General features: G+C 39.4%; 1 protein-coding gene and 1 pseudogene across 2 annotated transcripts in view; one reads left to right on the top strand and one right to left on the bottom strand.

Annotated features, from left to right (window-relative positions):
- Positions 1 to 27,483, bottom strand: part of ccdc181 (coiled-coil domain containing 181) — a 49,914-nt gene extending 22,431 nt beyond the window's left edge. Inside the window, exons 1-4 of one of the 2 annotated variants that reach the window (XM_073045476.1) lie at positions 27,397 to 27,483; positions 12,668 to 12,797; positions 7,234 to 8,346; positions 3,465 to 3,605 (exon numbers count right to left, since the gene is read on the bottom strand). In XM_073045476.1, the coding sequence (XP_072901577.1) occupies positions 3,465 to 3,605; positions 7,234 to 8,346; positions 12,668 to 12,781 (1,368 nt within the window). In that variant the 5' untranslated portion in view covers positions 12,782 to 12,797; positions 27,397 to 27,483. The other variant, XM_073045475.1, reaches the window with a different exon arrangement.
- Positions 2,510 to 3,028, top strand: LOC140727757 (small ribosomal subunit protein uS12-like; annotated as a pseudogene).

The raw sequence follows: 27,483 nt of genomic DNA, 5'->3' as shown, positions 1-27,483 counted from the left end.
CTGATGGCTGCCCGCTGTACTCTGCTACATGTATGCTGGAACCAGTAGTAACCCTAGGTGCTGGTCTTGAATGAAGTGCTAATATGTGCTGGTCACTGTTGCAGTCAGTGCAGTGTATGCTAGCTTTACAGTCTTGCTTGGTCTGCTATTGAAGCACAACATTTGAAACATTTTTAATGCCCTTTTTGGAAAGCGCTTCTAGTCTACAAGAGTTTTTTTTTCCTGAAACTTCTGCCTTTCCTTAAGGGGTGAGGTGTCTTACGTGTAATGTATTGTGTGAGTATTCGTAGCGTCAGAGTGCGTATGACGTCAGAACGAAGGTAAGAAAAAATGGAAGTCTGTTGAATAAACGTGGTTGTTCAATCTGCAGCGGTGTCCCAGTCACATCAATACTACATTATGGACTGGGCATCGTCCACTGGGGTTCATAATAAGAGTTTTCTACTTCAGTTTTGTTGTCCCTGATAGGGGTTTTGGTTTTCTATGCTTTTGCTAGAGACCTCTCTTTGAATGAGGTGTTGCTGGAAGTTGAGAGCACAAAACTAGGGTCATTCCACATTTCTGCGTGGCAGCAGACAAATTCCACAAAGAATGAAAATGGCGGATAGTGTGGACATGAGGCTTCGTTTTATACCTGAATCCTTCAGTTATCCAATGTTCTTACATATTGTTTGGTAGTTTCTCCACTACAGGGTTTATTCCTCTTGCTGTGTTCTAGTAGGTTATTTAAAGTTGCTATAGCCAGGGATTATAGTAGGGATAAATTCCCAGTACCTATTAAATGCTACCAAAGGTATACGTCTTAAATAGCCTCTGACAACCAAGTCCAGCTCCTGGCCTTCTTGTGTGGCTTAGCTAACTAAGCTCAGTAGAACCATTTCTAATGACAGGAGCAGGGCAAAGGTGGGTTACTGGTGCTTTAAAGCCAGTTGCTTCAGGCAGATGTGGCTCGTCAGCCATGGTTGACAGCTCATCTAGGAGAAGGAAAACTCTGACCTCAAGCCTCCCCTGCCTTGCACCTATACCCACTCATGGGGAAGGCTTTGGGAGTAAACCCAGAGGAAAAATCCAGAGATAGAGTCCTTAAAGCAGTCCTACATTGAGTTCAATGCTAAGTGGCAACTCATACGATGCTGCTGATGCCAAACTGTATCACTCTCTGCCATTCCTTTGCATACATCAGCTACATAGAGAGGGGGAGCCTGCTATATTGGTAACAGCTTGCTCTCCATATTGTACTGCCCTGGCTTGCTTATCATGTAGACAGCTGGAACGCAACATCCGTGATCAATCAGAGGGTGAACAGAAGGCCTCCCGTGTCCAAGTAACTCAGTCCTAGTAAGTAATCCTCATTTTTTTTTTGCAGCAAGAGATCTGCAAGCTCCAGTAGTTTCTGCAGTTTTGTGTGGAGCTTTGGAAAATAATCAAGTCTGCTGGAGAGAGATTCAATTTGCTCTGAAGAGCCTTAGCGTTTGTCCAGCCTCTGCCACAGCATTTGTAACCCTGAGGTGGATTACTAATGTGCACTGCCCTAACCCTTCTTGCAGTGACTCCCCACCAAGCTACTTACAGAGAAGCTCCAACTCTTCACTAGGTTTGAGATCAGTCCTTCCATGGCATTGTGAAAGCTTGACTTCCAGGACAGATAACTGGCAGGCTGGTTGTTGAACACTTTTAGTCCTTCAGTGACTATGTCTCAATGAGCCAGACACCAAGCCAAATCTAATGTACCAATGGCTCCTAAATGAGGGCATTGTGGAGACTGGTTTGTTACATGTGTTCAGTCTGTCCATGTCTGTGGAACTTGGGTTGGCATTTGACTGAGGTCTTTGGTGTGGTTGAACTGTGGAAGGGAGTGTTATGGGTCTTTGCTGCTGTAAAACTTTACTGTCAAAAGCTGGACTATGTGAAAGACATGTTGGCTACGTGGTGTGGACAGCTTCTTGTAGAGAAGGAGCACTACAGTTTTTATAGTCAAAATATGCTTGGACATATTCTTTAGTAAGATGCATTGGCTGTTGTGAGAGCAAAGCATGACTGATTCTGGTTACAGACTCCCCACTAAGTCAACAGTTGTTTCATACACCTTTACCTCTGCCGAGGCAGCCTCAGCTTCACGCCCTTCCTTGGGCGCACTTAATGTAGCCTCTACACATGCTTTCTCCATGTCTTAGTGAGCTTTCTCCATTTGCACCTCAACTTCACATGTAACATAAACCACTCTTGCCATTTCAGCTCTGGTACGGGCTCATGCTGCAGCTGTGCTAATCGTGGATTCATTCAAGCATTGCGATGACATGATAGATGTACCACATTCTGACCTCACTTCCAGGTCTGGGCGACCGAGGTTGCCTGGGTTGGAAGCGACTGTGGTGTTCAGGCACATCTTCAGTCCGTGGACAATGCCTTTGAAGACAAATTACCTTTTCACTCTACTACCCTTGCAGTGCATATGTACGAAACTATACAGTGAGATAAGCACCTTCTCAAAAATCACCCAAGATGCCTTTTCTCGTTGACAAGCGGCGGAGTCTGCAGCATGGGTAAGTGCCGTGGTCTGCGTACAGCTAGAAAGTTGCGTAACCTTCGTCGTGATCAAAAATGGCATGACAAGCAATACAAGAAAGCCCACCTGGGCACAGCTTGAAAGGCCAACCCATTTGGAGGTGCATCCCATGCCAAAGGAATAGTCTTGGAAAAAGTTGGCGTTGAGGCCAAGCAGCCCAATTCTGCTATCAGAAAGTGTGTCCGAGTACAACTTATTAAGAATGGCAAGAAAATTACAGCTTTTGTTCCAAATGATGGTTGCTTGAATTTCATAGAGGAAAATGATGAGGTTCTGGTTGCTGGTTTTGGTCGAAAGGGGCATGCCGTTGGTGATATTCCTGGTGTCTGCTTCAAGGTGGTTAAAGTAGCCAATGGATCTTTGTTGGCCCTGTACAAAGGCAAGAAGGAGAGACCAAGATCCTAAACCTGTCATCATATTAACAGCTATGGAAAATAAAACATTTTAAAGTGTTAAAAAAAATCACCCAAGATGAAGCTTCCTTCAGAGTTTTTAAATGAAATCTTACTTGTGAAAAGATAATGCTGTTTCAAGGGCAAATAAAGGAAGGATGGAGATGGCTGTCTTTCCTCTATGTGCTTCAAAATGAAATCCAAATTAACCCACACAGGAAATATATATATACACATACACACAAACAAATAAAAAGCTTACAAACAGGAAGTGATGCTCATATAAAACAAACTGTGCGTCTAGAGGCCAAAACAGGAACCATCAATTATATAATAGTAAAGTTAACAAAAGAAGTAAAGAAACAAATAGACAGCTTTAACTCATGAAGAAAATGCAAAGTTGATAATGGTTAAAATTGCAATCAGAACCAATATCCTCCGCAGTGTAATTTGATTAAATAGGCAGGTTAGATTTCATATTTCGAGAAAAGAATAATTCTAATTACCTTACTATTCTTTTTTTCTATTTCCTTTGCACATTGAATTCTCTTTTCTTTTTGGTGCTGCTGTTTCTTCTTTTGAAGCCAGATCCCAAAAGCTATCTTGTTCTCCTCTTTCTTCCGCTCCTCTTCATCAGTTTTGCTGGCCTGTATCATAGGTAATAAATTACCATACTAAATTAAACCATAAGGTGGTACAACATGGATTTATTCTTATCAAACCAGATTGTCATGCACCTCAAATCCAAGCAGTTTTCAAACCAGCCTCTCTCTCCTTAGGTACAGCAGTTTCTACAGAATAGTTGCTTAGAAACTACATTAGTTACCACATTTTTTCATGAATTAGAATATTTTCTTCATTTTTTAAGTATTTAACAATAAGCTCATATTTTCCTTAAACTAGGAAATTTATGTGAAAGGCAGAAGCTCATAATGAAGGGCAACATTAAAAACAAGAAGAGATGCAAATCATAAGGTGGCATGGATACCCAAAATAAAACTTTGAAAAAATGCTGGAAATGTTAAGAAGAACTAGCAGCATCTGCAGGAGAGAAAGAATTCACACCTCAGGTAGATTGGCTTTCATCACAAATGTTAATGCTCTTCTCCCTCCAATGATGCATCCTGAGCTGATGAGTGTTTCCAGCATTTTCTGCTTCTATTTCAATTTCAATGTTTGCCTCTCTGGTGTTAACACTCAATTTTGTATCTTAAGAGCAAAGAAAGTCCAAGGGTGACAAGAAGTATTAGTTCCACATTTATGAAATCCAGACAAAGAATTTTTAAATTAAAAGCCTTGAATTGCCATGATACTGCAGATTTGAGTCTTATACATTTGGAAGAGTGGAAATATTCAAGAGCATACCTTCTATTCTATTCAGATTAAGTTTTAATTAGAATATATTCAGTGAAATGCAGATTAAAAACTGGCGAGGAATTTTTCAAATCAATTATAATGCAAGATTTTATCAGCATGATATAGAGCACTTGGTTTTAGTGAATACAACGCCAACATAATTTATAAATTATATTGTCCCTTAAAGCTGATACATAAACATATTTTCTGTTTCAAAAATCCAACAATGGAATTAAAAACAAATAGAAGAACAGAAATGGCATGTTTGGTAGTATATTTAAAATGAGGTGAAATCAGTGATGAAAATTCACAAAAGCAATAAGCAGAGCACAATTAAGAAATTGGGGGCATAATCAAGTCTATAAGAAATGAGCCATCAGCTAATACTGAGGAAAAAATAGCACACTTTGCATACTACTAAATTGTACAATGAGGTTATGTGACTGAGGATAAATTTCTACTCTAACTCCTTGCTGATTCTGCGCAGAAAGCCGTGTCACAAATGCAATGATCTTCCAAGAAGGGAGACAAAAAAAAAATCTCAAATAATTTAGGAAATAGTGAATTATGTGGAATTGTCTCAGATTGAATCCTTGGCTCATCTATCTAATTTCTCTCAGGTTTATGTATTTGACTTTTTTTAAGCAAGAATGTTTAAATTTACATTAAATTTGATTTTCAAGTAACAGTTCAATGATTTTCTCGAAGTTACAGTGTGCTTTACTTCAATATAACTAAATGCTGCATGTTTTTAATGTAATTGTTACAGCACCCAGGTCCAACTTATATAAATAAATGGAGAGTGGCATAACCAAATACATGCTTAGATTTATGGTTTTACAAAGGCAAAGTATACTAGACCTCACGATATATACATAACTTTACTAACCCAATGTATTCATATTCCATGATGTATTTTTCTATTTTTGCTGTTGGAACATTAAATACTTTGTCTGATATGGAGCAGACTTTGTCACTCCCCTAACAAGGGAAAATTGGACAAGCATTTATAACACGAAAAATATGTGCAAAGGATAAGAACAGCAGTGAAAATAGTTTTCTTTGCTGAAATAGTAAATCCTCCTATCAAAGTTAAGCCTAAATCCTTCTCCTGGGTAATAAAATGTTATACAATGGATTCCAGTTAATTGCTCCATTGGTTAATCCGGGTAGCTGCTTATTTGGGACACTGGGACACTCTTAAAGAACCAAAAGTAATGAAGAAAATAGCTGGTAGTCCCTTCACATATTTGGGACACTATGCTGTTTAATTGGGACAGGAGACTGTTGCTGAACAGTTTCTAACTAGCGACAGTCACATGAACTTGTGTGGATGTTAGACACTACACAATGCTTAGAGCAGTTTTTAAATAGCACCATTTGCATGAGTTTGTGTTCAAAAAGCAGATTTTTGTCAACGGTAGTTGGAGATAAATAAACAGTAAGACAATTTAGAATTATTTTGCTCACTGCAGTGTCAAGCATTCAGGCTTGGAGATGCCAGAAACCATTGGGAGTGAGAGTGAAACAATTTCACTTCTTCAACAATTTAGGACCTACGAAGCATTGGAAGGTATCGACAATCATCCTGAATGTTACAATACAAATTAAGATTTGGAGGATGCAATTTTTGAAAGCTTCATATGAAAGCAGTCCATTATCTGCACTAGGTGTCTACGCTATTTTTGTCAACCATTTACAGTCAATCAAAAGAACTCAGCAGCATTTTGGTCGTATGTCATGTCCGATGATGACAATGAAATCTGTGCTGGAGTGTTTCTGAAGTGAGAAGTCCATTGTACTGAAACAGTTCCACTTTCTCGACCTTAGAAGTTCAGGTGCAGAGGTACGAGTACCTTATCTTGCCTTTTGCTCTCCATGAAGTGTTGCAGTGAGCTGAGTGTCCAGTGGGGACCAAAAGTGAGTGAGCTGCTCCAGAATGGACATGATAAGCCCATTCACTATAGGTGCTACTCTCCCTGGACACCCCATAGAAGGCAGATTACACCGGATGAATTCCTCTGTGTGATAAATATTGGCAACTAATACAATTTTATAGTACTGTGGTAGTATTGGTAATGCTCTAATTTGTTCTGTATCTCATTTAAATACATAATTTGTATTAATTTCTGTAGTTAGTTTAGTAATTATATAGTTTGGCTTCATTATACCTTTTAAACTATTTCCATGGAGGAGGAAATAGTTGGGGTCAACCATGGATATTGCACCCTAGCACCCCAGCTGTGATTCGCAAGCCAGGGCTGTACACTATGGAGAGCAAGAAACAGGCTCCCCCTCTCTACACAGCTGATGAATCCAAAGAAACAGCAGAGACCAATACAGTTTGACACCAGCAGCGTCACAGAAGTTGCCAGTCAAAGTTGAACTCAATGTAAGACTGCCTTAGTGACTCACGTTCTAGATTTTTCCCTCAGGGTTTGCTCCCGAAGCCTTTTCCGTGAGTGGGTGTAGCTGCAAGGCAACGGAAGTTTGGGATCAGAGTTTTCCTTCTCCTAGGTGAGCTGCCAACCACTGCTGATGAGCTCCATCTGCCCGAAGCCAGTGGTTTTAAGGTGCTAGTAACCCACCTTTGTCCCTTTTCCTAGCAGTAGAAATGGTTCCACTGGGTTCAGTAGTTAAGCCACAAGTTTCCATGAAACTTTGGCTAATTGTGATAGTTGCTTAATTAGGCTAAAAATGCACAGGTGCTGATGTGTCCCTATTAACCAGAATCCACCATACTTCCATTTATGTATAATATACGTACAACTTTATTTATATTACACAAAATGAAACTAAAGAAAATCTCATGTTCTCAACATATTGCTCTCCATGAAAATTATATAGATACTATAAGAAAGCAGAAACAATTTACAAGCAGATGAACTTGATTTATATAGTTTAATAAACAAAGAATACCTCTGTCTTTGACTGCATCTTCTTTTGTTGAGTTCTCCAGTTAAGCTCTTTATGTTCTGGGGTAATAACATCGGCAGATTGTTTTGAGAAAACTGTTGCAGATTGCACTCTTCGAGATAATGACTTTTTAGTTCTATTCTTCTGTGCATTGGATGAAGTTACTTTATCTTTTTGTTCCTCTTTTGGTTTTAGTGTATTAAGTATTTCTGTTGGGAAGGCAGATAAACTGTTCTGGATGCTTGAGAGGTTTTTTCCTTTAAAATTTTCCAATTGTTCCCATGCATTTTCACTGAAATCAATACAAATCTGAGGTAGAGAACCTTGACTTTCAAAATCCTGTAAACTCAGTAGTTCAAATTTTCCATCTTTTACCATCAACACTTCTTTGTCCTTGTTTTTATCCTCATCCCACTGTTTGCCTGTATCATCTTTATGAGCATCATCTGGAATGTGCATTTCAGACATCTTATCTATGACCTCTTCATTATTATCTTTTTGAGCATCATTTGAAATGTGCATTTGAGACATCTTATCTATGACCTCTTCTTCATTGTCTTTTTGAACATCATTTGCAATATACTTTACAGACATCTGATCTATGACTTCTTCATCATTGTCATTTTCAACATCATTTGAAATATAGTTTATAGACTTTGGACCTGTGATCTCTTCATTGTCTCTTTCTATTTCAGCAAACTCTGCAGGTGGGACCACCAAGTCAACTAAATTGTCTTTGAACTTCAATCTGCGCTCTCGATTTTGATCCACAGGATCTTCATCCTTCAGTTCCTTGTTGGCCTGTTCAATCTTTTCCATTATGTAGCGCTTTACTTCCTCATTCTGCTCCTTGTCTTGCTGTTCCTCCTGCTTTAATTCTTGGAATGAGCTTTCACTGACTGCCTCTGATATGGGAGCAAAAGTAATGGTGGTAACATTTTCCCCTTCATTAGCCTTTTCCATATCATTATGTGAGTCTTCATTCAATTCACATGATTGTTCTACTTCATTCCCAGAATGCTTTTCATCATCTGTGCTTTCCCTTGCTGCTTCTTCCTCATTATCATCTAGTTCTTTATCAATTTTGGCTTCAATGTTTTCATCTTCTTCATAATCCTGTGGAGAACCAAATCATTCACCCAAGTATACCTTTATTTTTATTCATACAATGTTCTTAACAATGCCAGAAAGAAGATCCATTGAAATTTGGTGGCTATTTAAACTATTTGCAACTAATATAAATTATATCTTATTAAGTCAAATGCTGAACCAGAGGAGGACTAATATCCTTGCAGGCAGGTTGACTAGAACTGTTGGGGACAGTTTAAACTAATTCGGCAGGGGTGTCGGAAACTGAGTGATAGTGCTGAGAATGGGGCAGATGGCATACAAGTAGAGCCAATGTGTAGTGTCACTGTCGAGAAGGACAGGCAAAAAGGATAGGGGAAGATGATAGGACAAGACTGCAGTCAGTAGGATAGGTTGCAGTGTAACGGGGGACAAAATCGAAAAGGTGATGAATGCAGGTCTTAAGGTGTTATACTGTATTTGAATAAACACAGTATATGGAATACGGTAGATGATCTTTTAGTGCATTTGGAGATTGTACATATGACATTGTGGGCATCACTGAGTCAGCTGTGAAAGAAGATCATATCTGGGAGCTTAACATCCAAGGTTACACATTGTATTGAAAGGACAGTCTGGTAGGCAGAGGGAGTGGATGGCTCTGTTGGTAAAAAAAAATTAATCAAATCCTTAGAAAGAGGTGACATAGGATCAGAATATGTAGAATCATTGTGCGTAGATATAAGGAATTACAAAGATTTTTTAAAAACCCTGCTGGGAGTTATATATAGGCCTCCAAACAGGAGGCAGGATGTGGGCTAAAAATGAAAACGGGAGATAGTAAATGCATGTCAAAAGGGCAATGTTACAATAGTTTTGGGGGATTTCAATATGCAGGTAGATTGTGAAAGTCTGGTTGGTGCTGATTTTGGATCCCAAGAGAAACAATTTGCAGAATGTCTATAAGATGGCTTTTTAGAGCAGTTTGCAGTTGAGACCACTAGGTGATCAACTATTCCTGGATTGGGTGTGTGTAATGAACCAGATTTGATTAGGGAACTTAATGTAAAAAAAACTTTAAGAGGCAGTGATTATAATATGATAGAATTCACCCTGTAATTTGAAAGGGAGAAGCTAAAGTCAAATGTAATATTTATATAGTGGAGTATATGGAATTACAGAGACATGAGAGAGAAGCTGGCCTAAGCTGGTTGGAAGGGGGCTCTAGCAGGGATGGTGGCAAAGCAACAATGGCTGGAGTTTCTGGGAACAACTTGGAAGATGCAGGATAGATACATCCCAAAGAAGTATTCTGAAGGCAGGATGACACAACCATGGCTGAGAAGTGAAATAAAGCCAACATAAAGCAAAATAGAGGACATATAACAGAGCAAAAAATAGTGGGAAGGTAGAGGATTAGGAAGCTTTTAAAAACCAACAGCAGGCAATTTTAAAAGCCATAAGGAAGTAAAAGATGAAACATGAAGATAAACTAGCCAATAATATCAAAGAGGATACCAAATGTTTTCTCAAATATACAAAGAGAGGCAAGAGTATATATCGGACCACTGGAAAATGATGTTGGAGAGTTAGTAATGGGGGACAAGGGAAATGGCAAACTGAATGACTAAGTATTTTGCACCAGTCTTCACTGTGGAAGACACGAAGAGTATACTGGAAGTTCAAGAGTGTCAGGAGCAGAAGTGTGTGCAGTTTATATTACTAAGGAGGAGGAGCTTGGGAACTGAAAGGTCTGAAGATAGATAAGTCACCTGGACTAGATGGACTACATCCTAGGGTTCTGATAGAGGTAGCTGAAGTGATTGTGGAGGAATCAGTAATGATCATTCAAGAATCACTAGTTCTGCATGGTTCCGGAGGACTGGAAATTTGCAAATGCCACTCCACTCTAAGAAGGGAAAGAAGCAGAAGAAAGGAAACTATAGACCAGTTAGCCTGACCTCAGTGGATAGGAAGATGTTGGAGTCAATTGTTAAGGATGAAGTTTCAGGATACTTGCAAGGACATAATAGGTCAAAGTTAGCATGGTTTCCTTAAAGAAAAATCATGCCTGACAAATCTGTTGGAATTCTTAGAGGATATTACCAGCATATAGACGAGGGAGAATCGGTGGATACTGTATACTTAGATTTTCAGAAAGCTTTTGGAAAATATGCTGCACATAAGGCTGCTTAGCTAGATAACAGCCCATGGTATTACAGGAAAGATACTAGCATGGATAGAGCATTGGCTGATTAGCAGGTGGCAAAGAGAGGTAATAAAGGGAGCCTTTTCTGATTGGCTGCCAGTGACTACTGGTATTAGGACCACTTCTTTTAACATTGTATGTCAATTATTTTGAAGAAGGAATTGATGGCTTTGTGATCAAGTTTGTGGACAATATGAAGATAGGTGCAGAGGCAGGTAGCGTTGAGAAAGCAGTAAGGCTGCTGATGGAATTAGACAGATTAGGAGAATGGGCAAAGAAGTGAATGGTCCTGTATGTTGGTAGAAGAAACAAAAGCTTAGACTATTTTGTAAATTCAAAAACCCAAAGTGCAAAGGGACTTGGGAGTGCTTGAGCAGAATTCCCTAAAATTTAACCTGCAGGTTGATTCCGTGGTGAGGAAGGCAAATGCAATGTTAGAATTAATTTTGAGAGGACCAGAATATTAAAAAATGGATGTAAAGCTGAGGCTTCATAAGGCACTAGTGAGGTCTCACTTGGAGTATTGTGAGCAGATTTAGGCCCCTTAGCTGAGAAAGGATGTGCTGACATTGCAAAGAGTTCAAAGAAAATTCACATTAATGAATCCAGAAATGAAAGGCTCATCATATGAGCAGTGTTTGATGGCTCTGGGCCTGTACTCGCTGTAATTTAGAAGAATGGTGGGGAGGGAGGTGGAGATCTTATTGAAACCTATCGAATGTTGAAAGGCCTAGATAGAGTGGATGCTTGCAAAGGTGGAGGAGTCTAGGACCACAGAGCACAACCTCAGAATTGAAAAACATCATTTACAACAGAGATGAGTAAGAATTTCTTCAGCCAGAGTGTGGTGAATCTGTGGAATTCATTGCAATAGACAGCTGTGGAAACCAGGTGCATTTAAGACAGAGGTTGATAGGTTCTTAATTAGTCAGAATATAAAAGGTTACAGGGAGAAGATAGGAGATGGGGTTGAGAGGGAAATGGATCAGCCATGAACAAATGGCAGAGCAGACTCAATGGGCTGAATGGCCTAATTCTGCTTCTATGTCCTATGGTGTTAGAATTCACGTCTATCTGAAGAATAAACCGTCTACTCTATTCATTGCCAAGACCAGAAAATTCAGTGCAGATTGAATTTTAAATAGTCACAAAGTAGTAAGAAAATTAAAACCAGTGGAATTCTGGGAAGTATTAGGAGCGATTCAAATACAAGAAAGGAAAAGGATTAATGAATGAAGTAAAGGATAATTGTCTTTTTTAACAGTATCATTGGAAATAATCTTGTAACTGAAAAAGAAAGAAAAATAGTTTGGAGGATAAATGCATGAAAGGAAGGGGAGGAAGGTGAAGAGGCTAGTAAGCCAGAAAGCTGGAAAATTAAATCCGTAAATGCCATAATTATGCAGTATTCTCTAGGGTAATAGAATACACAGTGGGCTAGATTTGCTAGATGACAGGTTAATTGGCTGTAGTTTAGGTGGGTGACAAGAGAATGACGGTGGGGGGGCATGGAGAGGAGTTTACTGGGGGGTACGGGAAGAGTGGGAGAAGGGTAGGTTGGTTCTGGATGGTGGATGCTCATTGGTGTTTAATGTCTGGTGCAGACACAATGGGCCAAAGGACCTTTCTTCATGAGGTAGCCTTCCACAGTTCTGAGATACTGACAAAAATATTAAGCAGAGTACTGGTAGAGGCTTGTGTATTCAAAGCTTAGGAGAAACTAAATAATTTTCAAGACTATAGCAACAATAATCAAAAACAAGTTAAAATACATTAAAATATAATATATGCAAAGTTACAGGATTGCATAAAAATAGGTTACAAAGGAAAATATATCATAAAGCCTAATTTCAAACAGCAGTTTAATTTAATCATGATTAACTGAGATTGAGATGTTTCCCCATTTTAAATTTTATTTTTATTAATTTTGCGCATGCTAAAAAAACTTAAGAACATTGGCAACAAAATAGGTTGAAGTTCACGTAAATTTTCATTTTATTTCAAGTTGTCTATCTGCCAATTTTACTGTACTTAGATTAAAGTTAACAATCTAATTGGGGTTCATGATATAAAGGTTAACATATGTGTTGTATGGAAGTATTTCTGTCTTATTAGTATCACTGGATATGCCTAGAATACATAACTATTTTTATTTATTACCTCTGGATCTTCATCACTATTTTTTGTTTCTTCATTGATTAGCCAATCAAGATCTTTCTCAAAGTCATCTTCATATTCTTCAACTTGTGAAGAAACACTATTCTCTTCACTCATTTTTGTTTAGCGATTCCTTTAAGATTGTAGAAGGAAGACAATGAGAATAAGAGTACAATTTGAACCACTATTATCACTTCTTTTTAAGAACAAGATATGCAGGATGTCATGATACAAATATACAGTAACATAGGCCAACTAGTCACAGCTAGTAACAGATATCATGAATTCAGACCAGCAATACATTTTCAATCTCTATGAGCACAACTATAGTACACAAATTTGCTCTGACCAAGACCAACTTCAACACACCAAGAGGCTACTGAAACTCCTATAGGAAATCTAGCAGCTGCTCTGAGTAGTGCCAGAGATTTTGGTTTACGGGAGTATTTCTCTAACATTCCCAACCAGCCCTTTGACTAGTGACTAGCAAGTTAATAAAAACAAACTTTATGCACATTCAGGCAACAATAATCATTCTTCATTCAGGAAGATCAGGCTGAGTGTGTACACGCTCTCCATTTAATCAACATTTAATAGAAAAACAATGCTTCAGAAGATGAGAATTCTCCATTCAAAACAGTTCTTCTTAAGCATTGGTAGCCTTTTCTTAGTAGCATTTACAGTCCCTACATAGTCAATATACTGATAACTTTGGGTCAGAAACCCTAGTATTTAAACCTAACAGCAAGATGGCTAGAATAAGAACAATGAAATATTAAATAATGACAATAAAAACATTGTTTGAGGGTTGTTGTTTTTAAATGTAAAGTCCATATTTTTATATAAACTAGAGAACAGCATCTGCACTGAAAAGGCATGTGGAAGTAATTTTAATTGTGTTGTTCCAAAATCTCAGTTGAAAAATAGTAATTACTACTCTAGCCACTCCTAAGCAAAACATCATGCACAGTTACCATGTCCTTGGGTCCCACTTTGTCTTGCTGATATTTTCTTGAGCTGCCAGTTGTCCATTTTCATGCATGTTGGTACATTGCCCAATTGGTTTTTTTGTGAAATATATACACATTATTACTACTATACCTTACTATAATGCAATCCCTAGAATTTTCAAATAATGTCCTTGGCACAATTTATGTTTTGTTGAATGCCATGCAATTATCATTCACAACCAACATCAAAAAATATTACAAAATTCATCCAATACCTATTCATCTAGTTCATCATGTCTCTGAGAGTTTATTAATGCTGAACAATCACAAAAAAAATTACAAATCAGAGAAAAAAATCAGTATCAAAATATTCTGGATATATGGTATTTATACTACAAGCTATCTACTTACTGACTATTACAAGGTCAATTACTTTAAAATCAGAGACACACTTGGGATTCTAATAATATCAAATAATTTATTGTTGAAGATTATAACTGTAGGATAGTAAAACAAGCAACATCTTAGATTTCACAGAATATCATCAATTATGTAAGGTAATTTTGTCATTACATATGGATAATTGGAAAGAAACATAAGCACAAAAGATTCTGTAGATGCTGGAAATCCAGAATAACATACACAAAATACTGAAGGAGCCTAACAGGTCAGCCAGCATCTATGGAAAGGAATAAAGAGTCTTGCCCCTCCCCACCTTCTTATTCTGGCTTCTTCCCCCTTCCATTCCAGTCCTGAATCGGCCCAAAACATCAACTCTTTATTTCTTTCCACAGATGCTGCCTGACCTGCTAAGTTCCTCCAGCATTTTGTTGGATAACTGCAATCTTCATCCTTACACCAAGCTGTTTATTTATTCTTTATACATAAGGACTATTACTTTGTTTCTTGAAATGTTTTTATTTTAAAGCTTCTGCTATATTGAAACAATAATATCTAATGCAAATTCATTTGTAGTGGTAATGTAACAATCTTATAGCTAAACTTAAAAGTGAATCAAGAAAGGCTGGAAGAAAATGGAGTCGGGGGCAAGGAAATGTAATTTATTTTGTTACATGTTTAAACATAAATATCTTAACTACTTTAAAAATAAAAGAAAACTGACTTCAACTTAAGTAAGAAATTTCTGGACAAGTGATCTTGGTCAAAGTGATATGATATATGGGGGAGTGCTACCTTAAAGGAAGAGGGAGAGGTAAAAATGTGCTATAAAATAATTCAAATTAAGTAACATTTGGAAATCAAAGCTTTCAACCTTTCCCTATATCTCAGGTCCTCAAGTTTGAGTATCCTTGTAAATTTTCTCTGTGCTCTTTCAATCGTATTTACTGCATTCCTGTAGGTAGGTGACCAGAACTGTACACAACACTCCAAATTAGGCCTCAAATTATGGATCTCTTTTCCAGATCCCTTTGTTCTACAGCACTCCTCAGTGTCTTACCATTCACTGTCCTACTCTGGCTTGTACTGCCAAAGTGCAAACCTCGCACTTGTCTACATTAAATTCCATCTGCCATTTTCCAACTCATTTTTCCAGCTGGTCCAGATCCTACTGCAAGATTTGACAGCCCTCTTCACTGCCCACTAGGCCTCCACCTCGGTGTTATCCACAATTTGCTGATCCACTTCCCACATCATCATTCAGATCGTTAATACAGATAATAAACAACAATGGACCCAGCACCGATTCTGTGGCACACCACTCACCAGTCACAGGCCTCCAATAGGAGAGGCAACCATCTACTACCACTCTCTGACTTCTCCTGCAAAGTCAATGTCATAACCAGTTTTCTACCTCATTCTGAACGGCAAGCCACCGAACCTTCTTGACAACCTCCTATGTGGGACCTTGTCTAAGGCTGTGCTAAGGTCCATAAATACAACACCCACTGCCTTGCCTTCATCAACCTTCCTGGTAACCTCCTGAAAAAGTTGTAAGATTGGTTAGACACAATTTAACATGCACAAAACTATGTTGACTAACAGGCCCTATCTATCCAAATACTCACATTACAGTCCTTAGAATACCTTCCAATAACTGAATCGACTTTATTTCTTACATCCTTTGCATATGCAAGGAGTAAAAATATTTATGTTATGCCTCCATCTGAATGTGCAATGTGTAAATTATAGTAATTTGTAATAAATAGTATGTACAGTAAGACCTACAACAGAACAGTCAATAAGGCTTAGGAATACAATTGTATCAGCATAAATTAATCAGTCTGATGGCCTGGTGGAAGAAGCTGTCCCAGAGCCTGTAAGTCCTGGCTTTTATGCTGCGGTACCATTTCCTGGATGGTAGCAGCTGGAACAGTTTGTGGTTGGGGTGACTCAGGTCCTCAATGATCCTTCTGGCTCTTTTTACAAACCTGTCGCTATAAATGTCCTGAACAGTGGGAAGTTCACATCCACAGATGTGCTGGGCTGTCCACACCACTCTCTGCAGAGTCCTGCGATTGAGGGAAGTACAGTTCCCATACCATTTACCCATTACTGGTGTTGGTTTCACTGGCCTTCAGATTCCTGGCATATTCTTAAGAGTCTTTCTTGTACAACAGAACATTAGCCATTCTCAAATCCTCAAGCACCTCACTCATGCTTAAGGACATTTAAATATCTTTGCTGGAGCCCCTGCAATTTCTACACTAACCTCCCACTAAGTCTAAGGGAACACCTTGTCAGACCCTGGAGATTTATCCACCTTAATTTGCCTCATGACAGCAAGCAGCTGTCTGTAATCCAAATACGGTCCATAGCCACTCTGCCGTTTTGTCACACTCCTATAAATTCTGTGTCCATCTCCCAAGTAAATACAGAAGTAAAAGACAAGTAACACACACAAAATGCTGGTGGAACACAGCAGGCCAGGCAGCATCTATAGGGAGAAGCACTGTCTATGTTTTGGGCCAAGACCCTTCGTCAGGACTAACTGAAAGGAAAGATAGTAAGATATTTGAAAGTAGTGGGGGGAGGGGGAAATGCAAAATGATAGAAGACCGGAGGGGGTGGGGTGAAGCTGAGAGCTGGAAAGGTGATTGGCAAAAGGGATACAGAGCTGGAGAAGGGAAAGGATCATGGGACGGGAGGCCTAGGGAGAAAGGAAGGGGGAGGGGAGCACCAGAGGGAGATGGAGAACAGGCAGAGTGATGGGCAGAGAGAGAGAGAAAAAAGAGGGGGGAAAATACTAAATATATCAGGGGATATATAGGGGAGGAGGGGCATTAACGGAAGTTAGAAAAGTCAATGTTCATGCCATCAGGTTGGAAGCTACCCAGCCGGTAGACAAGATGTTGTTCCTCCAACCTGAGTGTGGCTTCATCTTGACAGTAGAGGAGGCCATGGATAGACATATCAGAATGGGAATGGGACATGGAATTAAAATGTGTAAACATTGTGTAAAATGTGTAAACAGAAGTAAAAGACTACATTTAAGATGCTCCCCATCTCTTTTAGTTCCATGCATAGATAACCATGCTAATCTCCAAGAATTTAGTCCCTTGCTCTCCTTTTATTCATAATATATCTGTAGAAACCCTTGGGATTCTCCTTAACCTTGTCTGCCAGAACCAACCTCATGCCTTCTATTAACCATCCTGATTTCACACTTAGGTATTCTCTTTTTAAATCATTTATTAATTTTTAAACAAACATAAATGAAACATGAATACAGAGAGTTTGAGAGTACATAATTAATAGGTTAAGGTATAAATACAAATAGATGATAATCCTTATATAATAACCTCCCAAACTCATAGTAATTATGAAAAATGGAGTAATAAGAAACCCCCCCCAAAAAAACCTAACCAACATGGGCCATTGCATTATGTCAAATATACACAGTAGCGTCAATAACTCCACACCTCCATCCAAATAATTAAGGTTAATAAAAGTAAGGTTTAGGAAAAATCAGTTTAATTCATATGAAAATGTTGAATAAATGGTCTCCAAGTTTCTTCAAATTTAACTGAAGGGTCAAAGACAACACTTCTAATTTTTTCTAAACTCAAACAAGAAATAGTTTGAGAAAACCACTGAAATATAGTTGGAGGATTAATTTCTTTCCAGTTCAATAGGATAGATCTTCTAGCCATTAATGTAACAAATGCAATCATCCGCCGGGCTGAGGGGGATAAACAACTATTATCACCATTGGTAAACCAAAAATTGCAGTAATAGGATGCGGTTGCAATTTAATATTCAGAACTGTTGAAATAGTACCAAAAATATCTTTCCAATAATTTTGCAAGCAAGGGCAAGATCAAAACATGTGAGTCAATGAAGCAACTTCCGAATGACATCTGTTACAGGTTGGATTAACATAAGAATAAAATCGAGCAAGTTTATCCTTGGACATGTGAGCCCTATATACAACCTTAAATTGTATTAGGGCATGTTTAGCACAAATAGAAGAAGAATTGACTAATTGTAAAATTTTCTCCCACTGCTCAGTGGGTATAAGACAATGAAGTTCTTTTTCCCATTCCTTCTTAATTTTTTCTGATACTTCTGGCTGTATTTTCATGATCATATTATAAATGACGGCTACTAAACCCTTCTGGCAAGGATTCAGAGCTAAAAAATTTTCCGTAATGTCCATTGGACATAATTTCGGAAAAGACTAACATATTATTCAAGAAATTTCTAACTTGCAAGTATCTAAAAAAATGAGTTTTAGGCAAATGATATTTAATAGATAGCTGTTCAAAGGACATAAAACTGTTATCTAAAAATAGATCACAAAAACATGTTATACCTTTTGTTTTCCATAATACAAAGGCTTGATCCATAACAGAGGGCTGAAAAAAAAAGTTAGATATAATAGGGCTTGATAAGATAAACTTATTCAAGCCAAAGAATTTATGAAATTGAAACCATATTCATAATGTATGTTTAACTATAGGATTAGTTATTTATTTATTCAATTTAGATAAAGCAAAAGGAAGCGAAGATCCTAAAAACAAAGAAAAGTCTTGTACAGATTTACATTCCAAATTTACCCATTGTGGGCAAACACTTAGGTATTCACTTGCATTTCATATTCCTCAAGTATCTCATTTGTTCCATCCTTTCTATACCAGCTGTGCACCACCTCCTTCTTAACCAGGGCCTCGATTTCCCTTAAAAAAAACAAACAAGGTTCCATAAACCTGTTAGCCTAACATTTTATTCTGACAGGATCGTACACACTCTGTACTCTCAAAATTTCACTTTTGAAGGTCTCCCACTTACTAAGTATAGTATCCGCCCCTCTACCAAAAAGCAACCTATTCAAATCCACACTTGCCAGATCATTTCTGATATTACTAAACTTGGCTGTATTCCATTTTAGAATCTCAACCCAAGGACCAGACCTATCCTTCATAATTATTTTGAAATCAGTAAATCCAAAGTATTCCTGTACACACACTTTTGGCACCTGCTCTGTCTCGTTCCCTAATAGAAGATCCAGTATTGCCCACCATTATATTGATCACTCATATGGACTTTAGCCTATCCAGCCATTTTACAGTATGGGAGTCCCAGTCAATATGTGGAAAATTAAATCATCTATTATCACAGCCTTATGTTCCTTGCAACTGTCTACATCTACAAATCTTCTGCTCAAAATCCTGCTGACTAATAGGTGCTCTATAACATAATCCCATGAATATAAGACCATAAGATATAGAAGCAGAAGTAGGCCATTCAGCCCATCAAGTCTGCTCCACCATTCAACCATGGGCTGATCCAACTCTTCCAGTCGTCCCCACTCCCCTGTCTTCTCCCCATACCCTTTGATGCCCAGTCATTGGCGTTGTCCATTGCTGAGTGCTCAGATGGCCGATCTGAGATCCACATATTCTGGTGCAGTGTAGGCCTGAGTAAGTGGTGGCTGTGTTTTTTGGTTGGGTCTTTTGGTTGCTCATTCTCTCCTTTTGTAGCTGCTACTTGTTCTCTTTGGCACAGAGGTCACTACATAGTCATCCCTTTCTTATTCTTCAGTTTTATCTGTACAGCCTCAGTAGATGAGCCCTCAAGACCATCCTGTATGAGCATCGCAGTGACATTTTCCCTGAGTAGTAATGCCACCCCTCCCCACTTTAATTCTTCCTGTACTGCCACGTCTAAAGCAATGAAATCTCAGATTACTGAGCTGCCAGTTCTGTCCCTGCAACTAAGTCTCACTAATGGCTACAATGTCACAGTGCCACGTACAGAGCCATGCTCTAAGCTCATCTGCCTTACCTACAATACTCCTTGCATTGAAATAGATGCAACTGAGAACATTATTCCCACCGTGTTTAACCTTTCCATTCATGCCTTTATATGTAGGCTTACCAACATCTTTCCCCACAATCACACCATCTATCTGCCCTGGCACTTTGGTTCCCATCCCCCTGCACCTCTAGCTTAAACACCCCCCCCCACCCCCAAATCAACAGTAGCAAATCTTCCAACAAGGATCTCAGTCCCCATTCAGTTCAGGTACAAACCATCTTGTCCGTACAGGTCCCACCTTCCCCAAAAGAGAGAACAATGATCCAAAAATCTGAAGTCCTCCCTCATGTGCCATCTCCTTAGCCATGTATTGAACTGTATGATCCTCCTATTTCTGGCCTCACTAGCACGTGGCATGGGTAGCAATCCTGAAAGCAGAATCCTGGAGGTCCTGTCCTTTCACTTAATACCTAACTTCCTCATCACCCTTTCTAACTATGTCATTGGCACCAATGTGGACCATGACTTCTGGCTGCTCACCCTCCCACATAGGAATACTATGGACTTGATCTGAGATGCCCCTGACCCTGGCACCTGGGATGCAACATACTATCTGGGAATCTCATTCTTATCTACAGAACCTCCTGTTTCCCTAATCAATGAATCCCCTATTACCACTCCCCACCTCTTCTTCCCCATTCCCTCCTGAGTCACAGAGCCAGACTCAGTGCCAGAGACCTGACCGGTGTGACTTTCCTCTGCTAGGACCTTATCCCCAACAATATACAAAGCAGAACACCTGTTGTTAAGGGGTATGGCCACAGGGGTACCCTTCCCTTTTGCCTATCCCATTTCCCTCTCCTGACAGTCACCTACCTACTTGTTTCCTGCACTGTTGGTAGGTACGTCCCTGTATCTCGTCAATCAATCCCTCAGACTCCCAAGTTCACCTAGCTCCAGTTCCCTCATGTGATCTGCAAGAAGCTGCAGCTGGATGCACTTCTTGTGGATGTCATCATCAGGGTCACTGGAGGTCTCCCTGTCTTCCCACATCCTGCAAGAGAAGCATTCCACTGTCCTCCCTAGCATTCCTACTGCTCTTAATTGCACAATGAGGAAAGAAAGAAATTTACCTTAGCTTCAGTCTCTCCTCACTGCCGCCTCTTGAGCCAAACCATCAAGTTCTGCACTTTAACACTGGCCCACTCACACTATGGCTACTCCCACAATGGCCACTCCACTTAAACTCTATTTATTTTTATTGACCTTTGCCAAGTGCCTAATTGTCTATTATTTAAAGCAAGAGCTTTAATGCATTTGCACAAACATAAGAAGCTGAACTCTACAGTATATTGTCAGTAGTTCTGTTATATGGATTTGAAAATGTTACAGTGTCAACAAAATAGATCACTAAAATATACAATTAATAGAACTGGCTTTCTCAAGCATTACTGGAAGACTTAGCTTAGTGAAGTAGGGATGTCAAAATATCTTAAAAGTAAATAATCCTTTGACTATGTTCCCTTTCTCCGTTTATTATTATTATTATTATTATTATTTTATTTTGATAAAATAGCAAGAAATATATTATCAACTAACTGAACTAGTTATCTATATAAGTAAATACAGTATGCACATGATATGAAAAAGCTACCAACTGTGAGTTTGTGAATCAAATGTGGTTAGCTAGTGTGAAGCTAGAAAATATTTAAGTGTCTGATTTATCAATATAGTGGTAGGCGCCTGGAATGCACCACCAGGAGTGGTTTGGATGCAAATACAATAGAGGCATTCCAGAGGATCATGACTTTGCAGAAAATGGAAGGATGGGGATGGACATTGTGCAGGCAGAGGGGATTAGTTCCACTGGGTATTTGATTACCAATTTAACATCTTGGACTGAAGGGCCTGTTACAGGCTGTACTGTTCTACATTCTAAAATCCCACCAGCAAGACCATATACACTCTACCTATAACATTTAAGAAATATGTGGGAGGAAAAAAACTACATTCATGAAAGCATATGTCATAAGACCATAATACATAGGAGCAGAATTAGGCCATCTGGACCATCGAGTCTGCTCCGCCATTCAATCATGGCTGATCCTTTTTTCTCTCCTCCTCAACCCCAGTTCCCAGCCTTCTCCCCGTAACCTTTGATGCCATGTCCAATCAAGAACCCATCAACCTCTGCCTTAAATACACCCAACAACCTGGCCTCCACAGCTGCATGTCTTCACATCTCTGTTTTGAATGGATGCCCTCTATCCTGAGGCTGTGCCCTCTTGTCCTAGGCTATACCACCATCGGAAACATACTTTCCACATCAATCTAGGACTTTCAGCATTCAAAAGATTTCAATGAGATCCCCCCCTCATCCTTCTGAATTCCAGTGAGTACAGATCCATCAAACGTTCCTCGTATGATAACCCTTTTATTCCTGGAATCATCCTTGTGAACCTCCTCTGGACCCTCTCCAATGCCAGCACATCTTTTCTAAGATGAGGGGCCCAAAACTATTCACAATACTCAAGGAGAGGCCTCACCAGTGCCTTATAAAGCCTCAGCATCACATCCCAGCTCTTGTATTCTAGACCTCTGGAAATAAATGATAAGTGATGTGCTATAAAGACATTGACTTTTTTGGTACGGTTTATACAAGCCACTTGAATGCAAAAATACAGTTTTAAATTTGCTGATGGTACAAAGATAGGTGGGAAAGGAAGGTGTGAGAAGGACAGAAGAAGGTTACAAAGATACATAGATCCATAGTTGATGAATTGTCAATTTTGGTAAGAACAATAAAAGCAAAGCATATTATTCCAATGATGAGAGACAATGGAAATCTGCAAAGCAATCAGATCTGCTGTCCAAGTACAGTATATGTGCAGATAATTTTGCAGACTAACAGAATGTTATTGTTTATTGTTAAGTGAACTGAATATATAACTAGGGAGGTTATACTTCACCTATACATGACAATGGTGAGACCAATTGTATACAGTCAGGTCTCCTTCATTAAGGATGTTAATACATGGAAGAGGGGCTTTCAAAAACTCATGTCCTCAATATTTATTGCTCATTTATTTTTTTTTGTATTTGCAGTTTGTTGTTCTTTGCACATTGACGGTGTGTCCATCCTGTTGTGGGCGGGTCTTCCATTGATTCCATTGTATTTCTTTGATTTACTGTGTGCCCACAGGATTACGAATTTCAGGGCTGTATATGGTGATGTATACAGTGTGTACTTTGATAATAAATTTACTTAGAACTTTCTTTAATGCTGGTTTGGGTGAGATGAAAGGAAGGCATGAGCAGACTAAGTTTGTATGCTCTGAATTTTGAATTTGAGAAGGACTTGATTAAAACATCCAAGATCCTGATGAGATGGGTAGGAACTTTCATAATCTCAGATACTTGTAAAATGCTTCACTAATTAAGAACTTTTTAAAAAGTTCCAGCATTTTGAAATTAGAATATTTACATACTAGGGTCACATAAACAGCATTCAGTTTTAGTGATGTTACTAAGTGACAAGTATTTCGAAGACTATTGTGTGAGCTTTCAAGTTCTTCATTGTAGGTACTTGAGAAGTAATCAGAACCTCTTAACTGTCTCAGAGTTGTCAACTCTTTATTTCCTGTCATAGATGCTGCCTGACCTGCTGAGTTCATTGAGCATTTTGTGTGCCTAACACTAGCAGAGAACTCTCTCAAACCTAAATTGAGTCTAGGCTGAGTCTTGACATCAGAACCTACTTACAAAGGCCTGACAAGAAGTATGCTTCAATAACTGCCAAAAACTTTATTAACAATGGTTGCTAAAGAGGATATGAAGTAGAACAAAACAGAAGGCAGCCATAATTTCTACAAAATGGAGATGATAGAGACTGCAGATGCTGAAACCTAGAGCTAAAAGCAAGCTGTTTGACAAACTCAACAGGTCAGGCAACACCAGCAGTCAAAGTGAAAGTCAAAACCCTGCATCAGGACTGAAAATGTAAAGAGGAGATTGCCACTACAATGAGGGAAAGGAACAGGTGAGGTAGGAGCAGGCAAGTGATAGGTAGAACCAAGCAAGCAGAGGTTGATGGGCAGATGGAATGAAGTGGGTGGGGGGGGGGAAGGGAAGGATGGAGATGTTAACAGAGGTTGTGAGATGATTAAATGGAGACCACAAAGGGCAGCAGAAAGGAAGGTGATGAGTGGAAACAGATATTGGAAGGATGGTGAGCAGGTGGGAACAGTAGGGCTAGGAATAGGGGGCTCAGTGGATTGTGTGTGGGGATGGGGGGAGCGATAGAGAGAGAGGACCAGGTGGGGACAGGTTAAGGGAAAGGCAACATAGAACTGGGTGAGTTGGGAAAAGGATGAATGCGATAGGACCTGGGTGGATTGATCAGAGCAGCAGATGGGAGTGGGTTACATGAAATTGGAGAATTCAATGTTCATGACATTGAACATTCTACTCAGAATATAACGTGATTGTCCTCATGTTTACATTTGTCAGTGAAGGAGGCGGAGGACGAACAGGCAGAGGTGGGAATGAGGAGGAGAACTGAAGTGAGTGTAACTGGGAAATCAAGGTGACCGCTATGGACAGGGCAAAGCGGTTCAGTCTAGTCTGCATTTGGTCTCACAGATACAAAGGAGGCCACATCAAGACCATCAAATGCAATAGACAAGTTTGGAGGAGGTGTACATGAATTTTTGCCTCACCTGGAAAGTCTGTTTAGATCCTGGACGGTGATGACAGAAGGTTAGGAACAAGTGTAGTACTTCCTACAATTTTGAACAACGTTTATAGATGTGTCGTGGAAAGTGCAGCATAATGACTGGTTGTACCCTGGCCTGGTATAGAAACACCACTGCCTTTGTACAGAAAATCCTACAAAAAGTAGTGGACATGGCCCAGCCCATCACAGGTAAAGCCCTCCCCACCACTGAACACATCTACACAGAGCATGGGAACAGGAAAGCAGCATCCTTCTGGGACCCTAACCATCTAGGCCATACTCTCTTCTCACTGCTACCATCAGGAAGAATGTACAGGAGCCTCAGGTACACAGCACCAAATTCAGGAACAGTTATTATCCCTCAACCATCAGACTCTTGAACCAGAGGGGATACTTTCACTCGCCCCATCATTGAACAGTTCCCAAACCTGTAGATTCACTTTCAAGGACTCTTGTCATCTCACAATCATGGAGGGGAGGCAGGTTTCCATGATGTGCTGAGCTGTGTCCACAACTCTCTGCAGTTTCTTGTGATCACGGCAGAGCGGTTGCCAATGATGCATCCAGATAGGATGCTTTCTATAGTATACTGATAAAAACTGGCAAGTATCAACAGGAACAAGCCAAATGGCTGGCGAGCTTACTTGGCCATGGTGTCTATGTGGCAATCGACAATGTTCACTCTTAAGAACTTGAAGCTCTCAGCCCTCTCAACCCCAGCACCACTGATGTAGACGTGTACCATCTCCCTTCCTGAGGTCAGTGACCAGCTCTTTTGTTTTGCTGACATAGAGGGAGAGGTTGTAGTCATGGCACCACGCTCTGTCTCACTGATATTTGAGATACAGCTCATCTGTAAACGTGTAGATGGAGCAAGAGCAGAATCTGGTCATGCGACTTGTGGGTGCTTCAGTACTGAGAATATCATGGTGATGGAGTTGCTGCCTATCCTTACTGACCAGTCTGTTCATCAGGAGGTGCAAGGAAAGGACAATACCGTTTTGATTTTAAAGGCACTGAGAACATTTAAGTCAACAGGAAAAAAAAATGCTCAATTTCATGACCTTTTCTGTACCTTCAGGATATCCCAAAATAACTTGCTTTTGAAATGTTGGAACTTTAAAAGTGCAACTGCCAATTGGACAAAACAAACAATCCTAGACAACAATGTAATGACCAGGTAATTGTTGTGGAACAATTACCATAGAAACAGGCCATTCAGCCCAAACAGTCTATAACCACCATGTAAGGTAGTTCCATTTGCCTGTGTTTGGTAGTACCTCTAAACCGTTCTCATTCATGTACCTGTCCAAGTACCTTTTTAATATTATTGATGTACCTGTCTCTTCCTCTGTCAGCTTATTCCACACACTGACCATCCCCTTGGCGAAAACGTTGCCCTTTGGGTCCCTATTGAATTTCTCCCCTCTCAACTTAAACCTGGATTCCCCAGTACTGAGGAAAAGCCTGCATGTACCCCATGTTCCTCACGATCTTACATATCTCTAGATGATAACTGGTCATTCTCCTGTGCATGCTATTCCTGTACTGATGTTGATTAAGGTATAAAATACTGAACAGGAACCAAGGAATAATTCATCACACTTAATCAAACTGGTGATGTAGGATCTTCTCTGCCCATTCCAGATAGGACACAGAGCCATAGTTTAACATCTCATCTCCAAAAGTGCAGCTCTCTCTCAGTTTTGTGTTCAAGTCACAATGGCGATTTCCACCGTCAATAACAGCTATTAAAAACTTAAACAATCTGTACTGAAAAGACACATTATAGAATGTTCGCATATTTGAAAGGCAAAAGAACCTGAGTGATGAAAATTATTTTTCAAAAGCAAAGCTGTCATTGTGATCAATGCAAAAATCTGAATGACGCAGTATTCTTGTTGGATGGACAAATGTAACAAGCTAACAACAGCAAATTAAGAGACAGAGATGATTGGGAAGGAATGATGAAGGATCAGACAGAGGAAGATAAAAAAAATCACATCTAGAAACTAAAAAATGACACATGGTAGTTCCATCTAAATTTAACTTCTTAAATGTTCATGTGATTATAACTTTCGATGACTAATTTTATGCGGTAAACGGATGGATATTTGTTTAAACTTTCAAATGATTTCGCTGGCAATTATCCACTTCTGAAACTTAATACCTATATGTTTGCTTATAATTATTGTAAAATAATTGCACACAATAAATTGTTATAATGAGAACTACGTTATTCTCTAAAAGTGTAAATTCAAAAAAATGTGAAATATGCTATTCCCTAAAATTGTGAGTGGAAGAAGTACCCCAGTCTCCCGCATCCATCGCACCGTTTTGTATTAATCCCATCTCCTTTGACTTCATTAACATCTAAAAAATATAAATATCAACTCAACAGCCTTGAAACAGTTATTTGATAACCACACAATATTCTTCTTCTATGTATTTTGAAGATTATCAAACATCCAACAGTATCACCTGTTTTAAAGCAGTCAACGATCAAAGAGAAGCCGAGGAAGCTTATTAATAATTAAATAGTCCTTTAAAAATTCAAAAAGGATCTCTCTTTTTCATAATTGAAATAATTTGTATGCGACACTGATTTTGTTCTTTGTTACAGTAGCTGCACCGTCAGATTCAAATCCATTGCTTTGTGCGTCTGGTGCTGGCGAAGCCGGCGGATAGTTCAGACCTGAAACACCGCTTCTCCTCAGAATCGCAGGGTGTTTTCTATTTTCTCCCCAGCAGCCACGGCTGGTATTGGGACACCGTGTTGTCGGCCACAGGCCGTGCACAGCACCAGATGGTATAGCTCCTCCTCCTACCTGTTCATAGCGACCTGACCCAGCTCGGCCGTCCCCACCGCTGCTTCACAGCGCATTCTCTTCGCAACGAGTGCCGCAAGCCGGCCC

Source organism: Hemitrygon akajei, chromosome 5 (assembly GCF_048418815.1).
Source record: "Hemitrygon akajei chromosome 5, sHemAka1.3, whole genome shotgun sequence".
NCBI lineage: Eukaryota > Metazoa > Chordata > Chondrichthyes > Myliobatiformes > Dasyatidae > Hemitrygon > Hemitrygon akajei.
The sequence above is the reverse complement of the archived record's forward strand: the minus strand, read 5'-3'. Positions and strand labels throughout refer to the sequence as shown.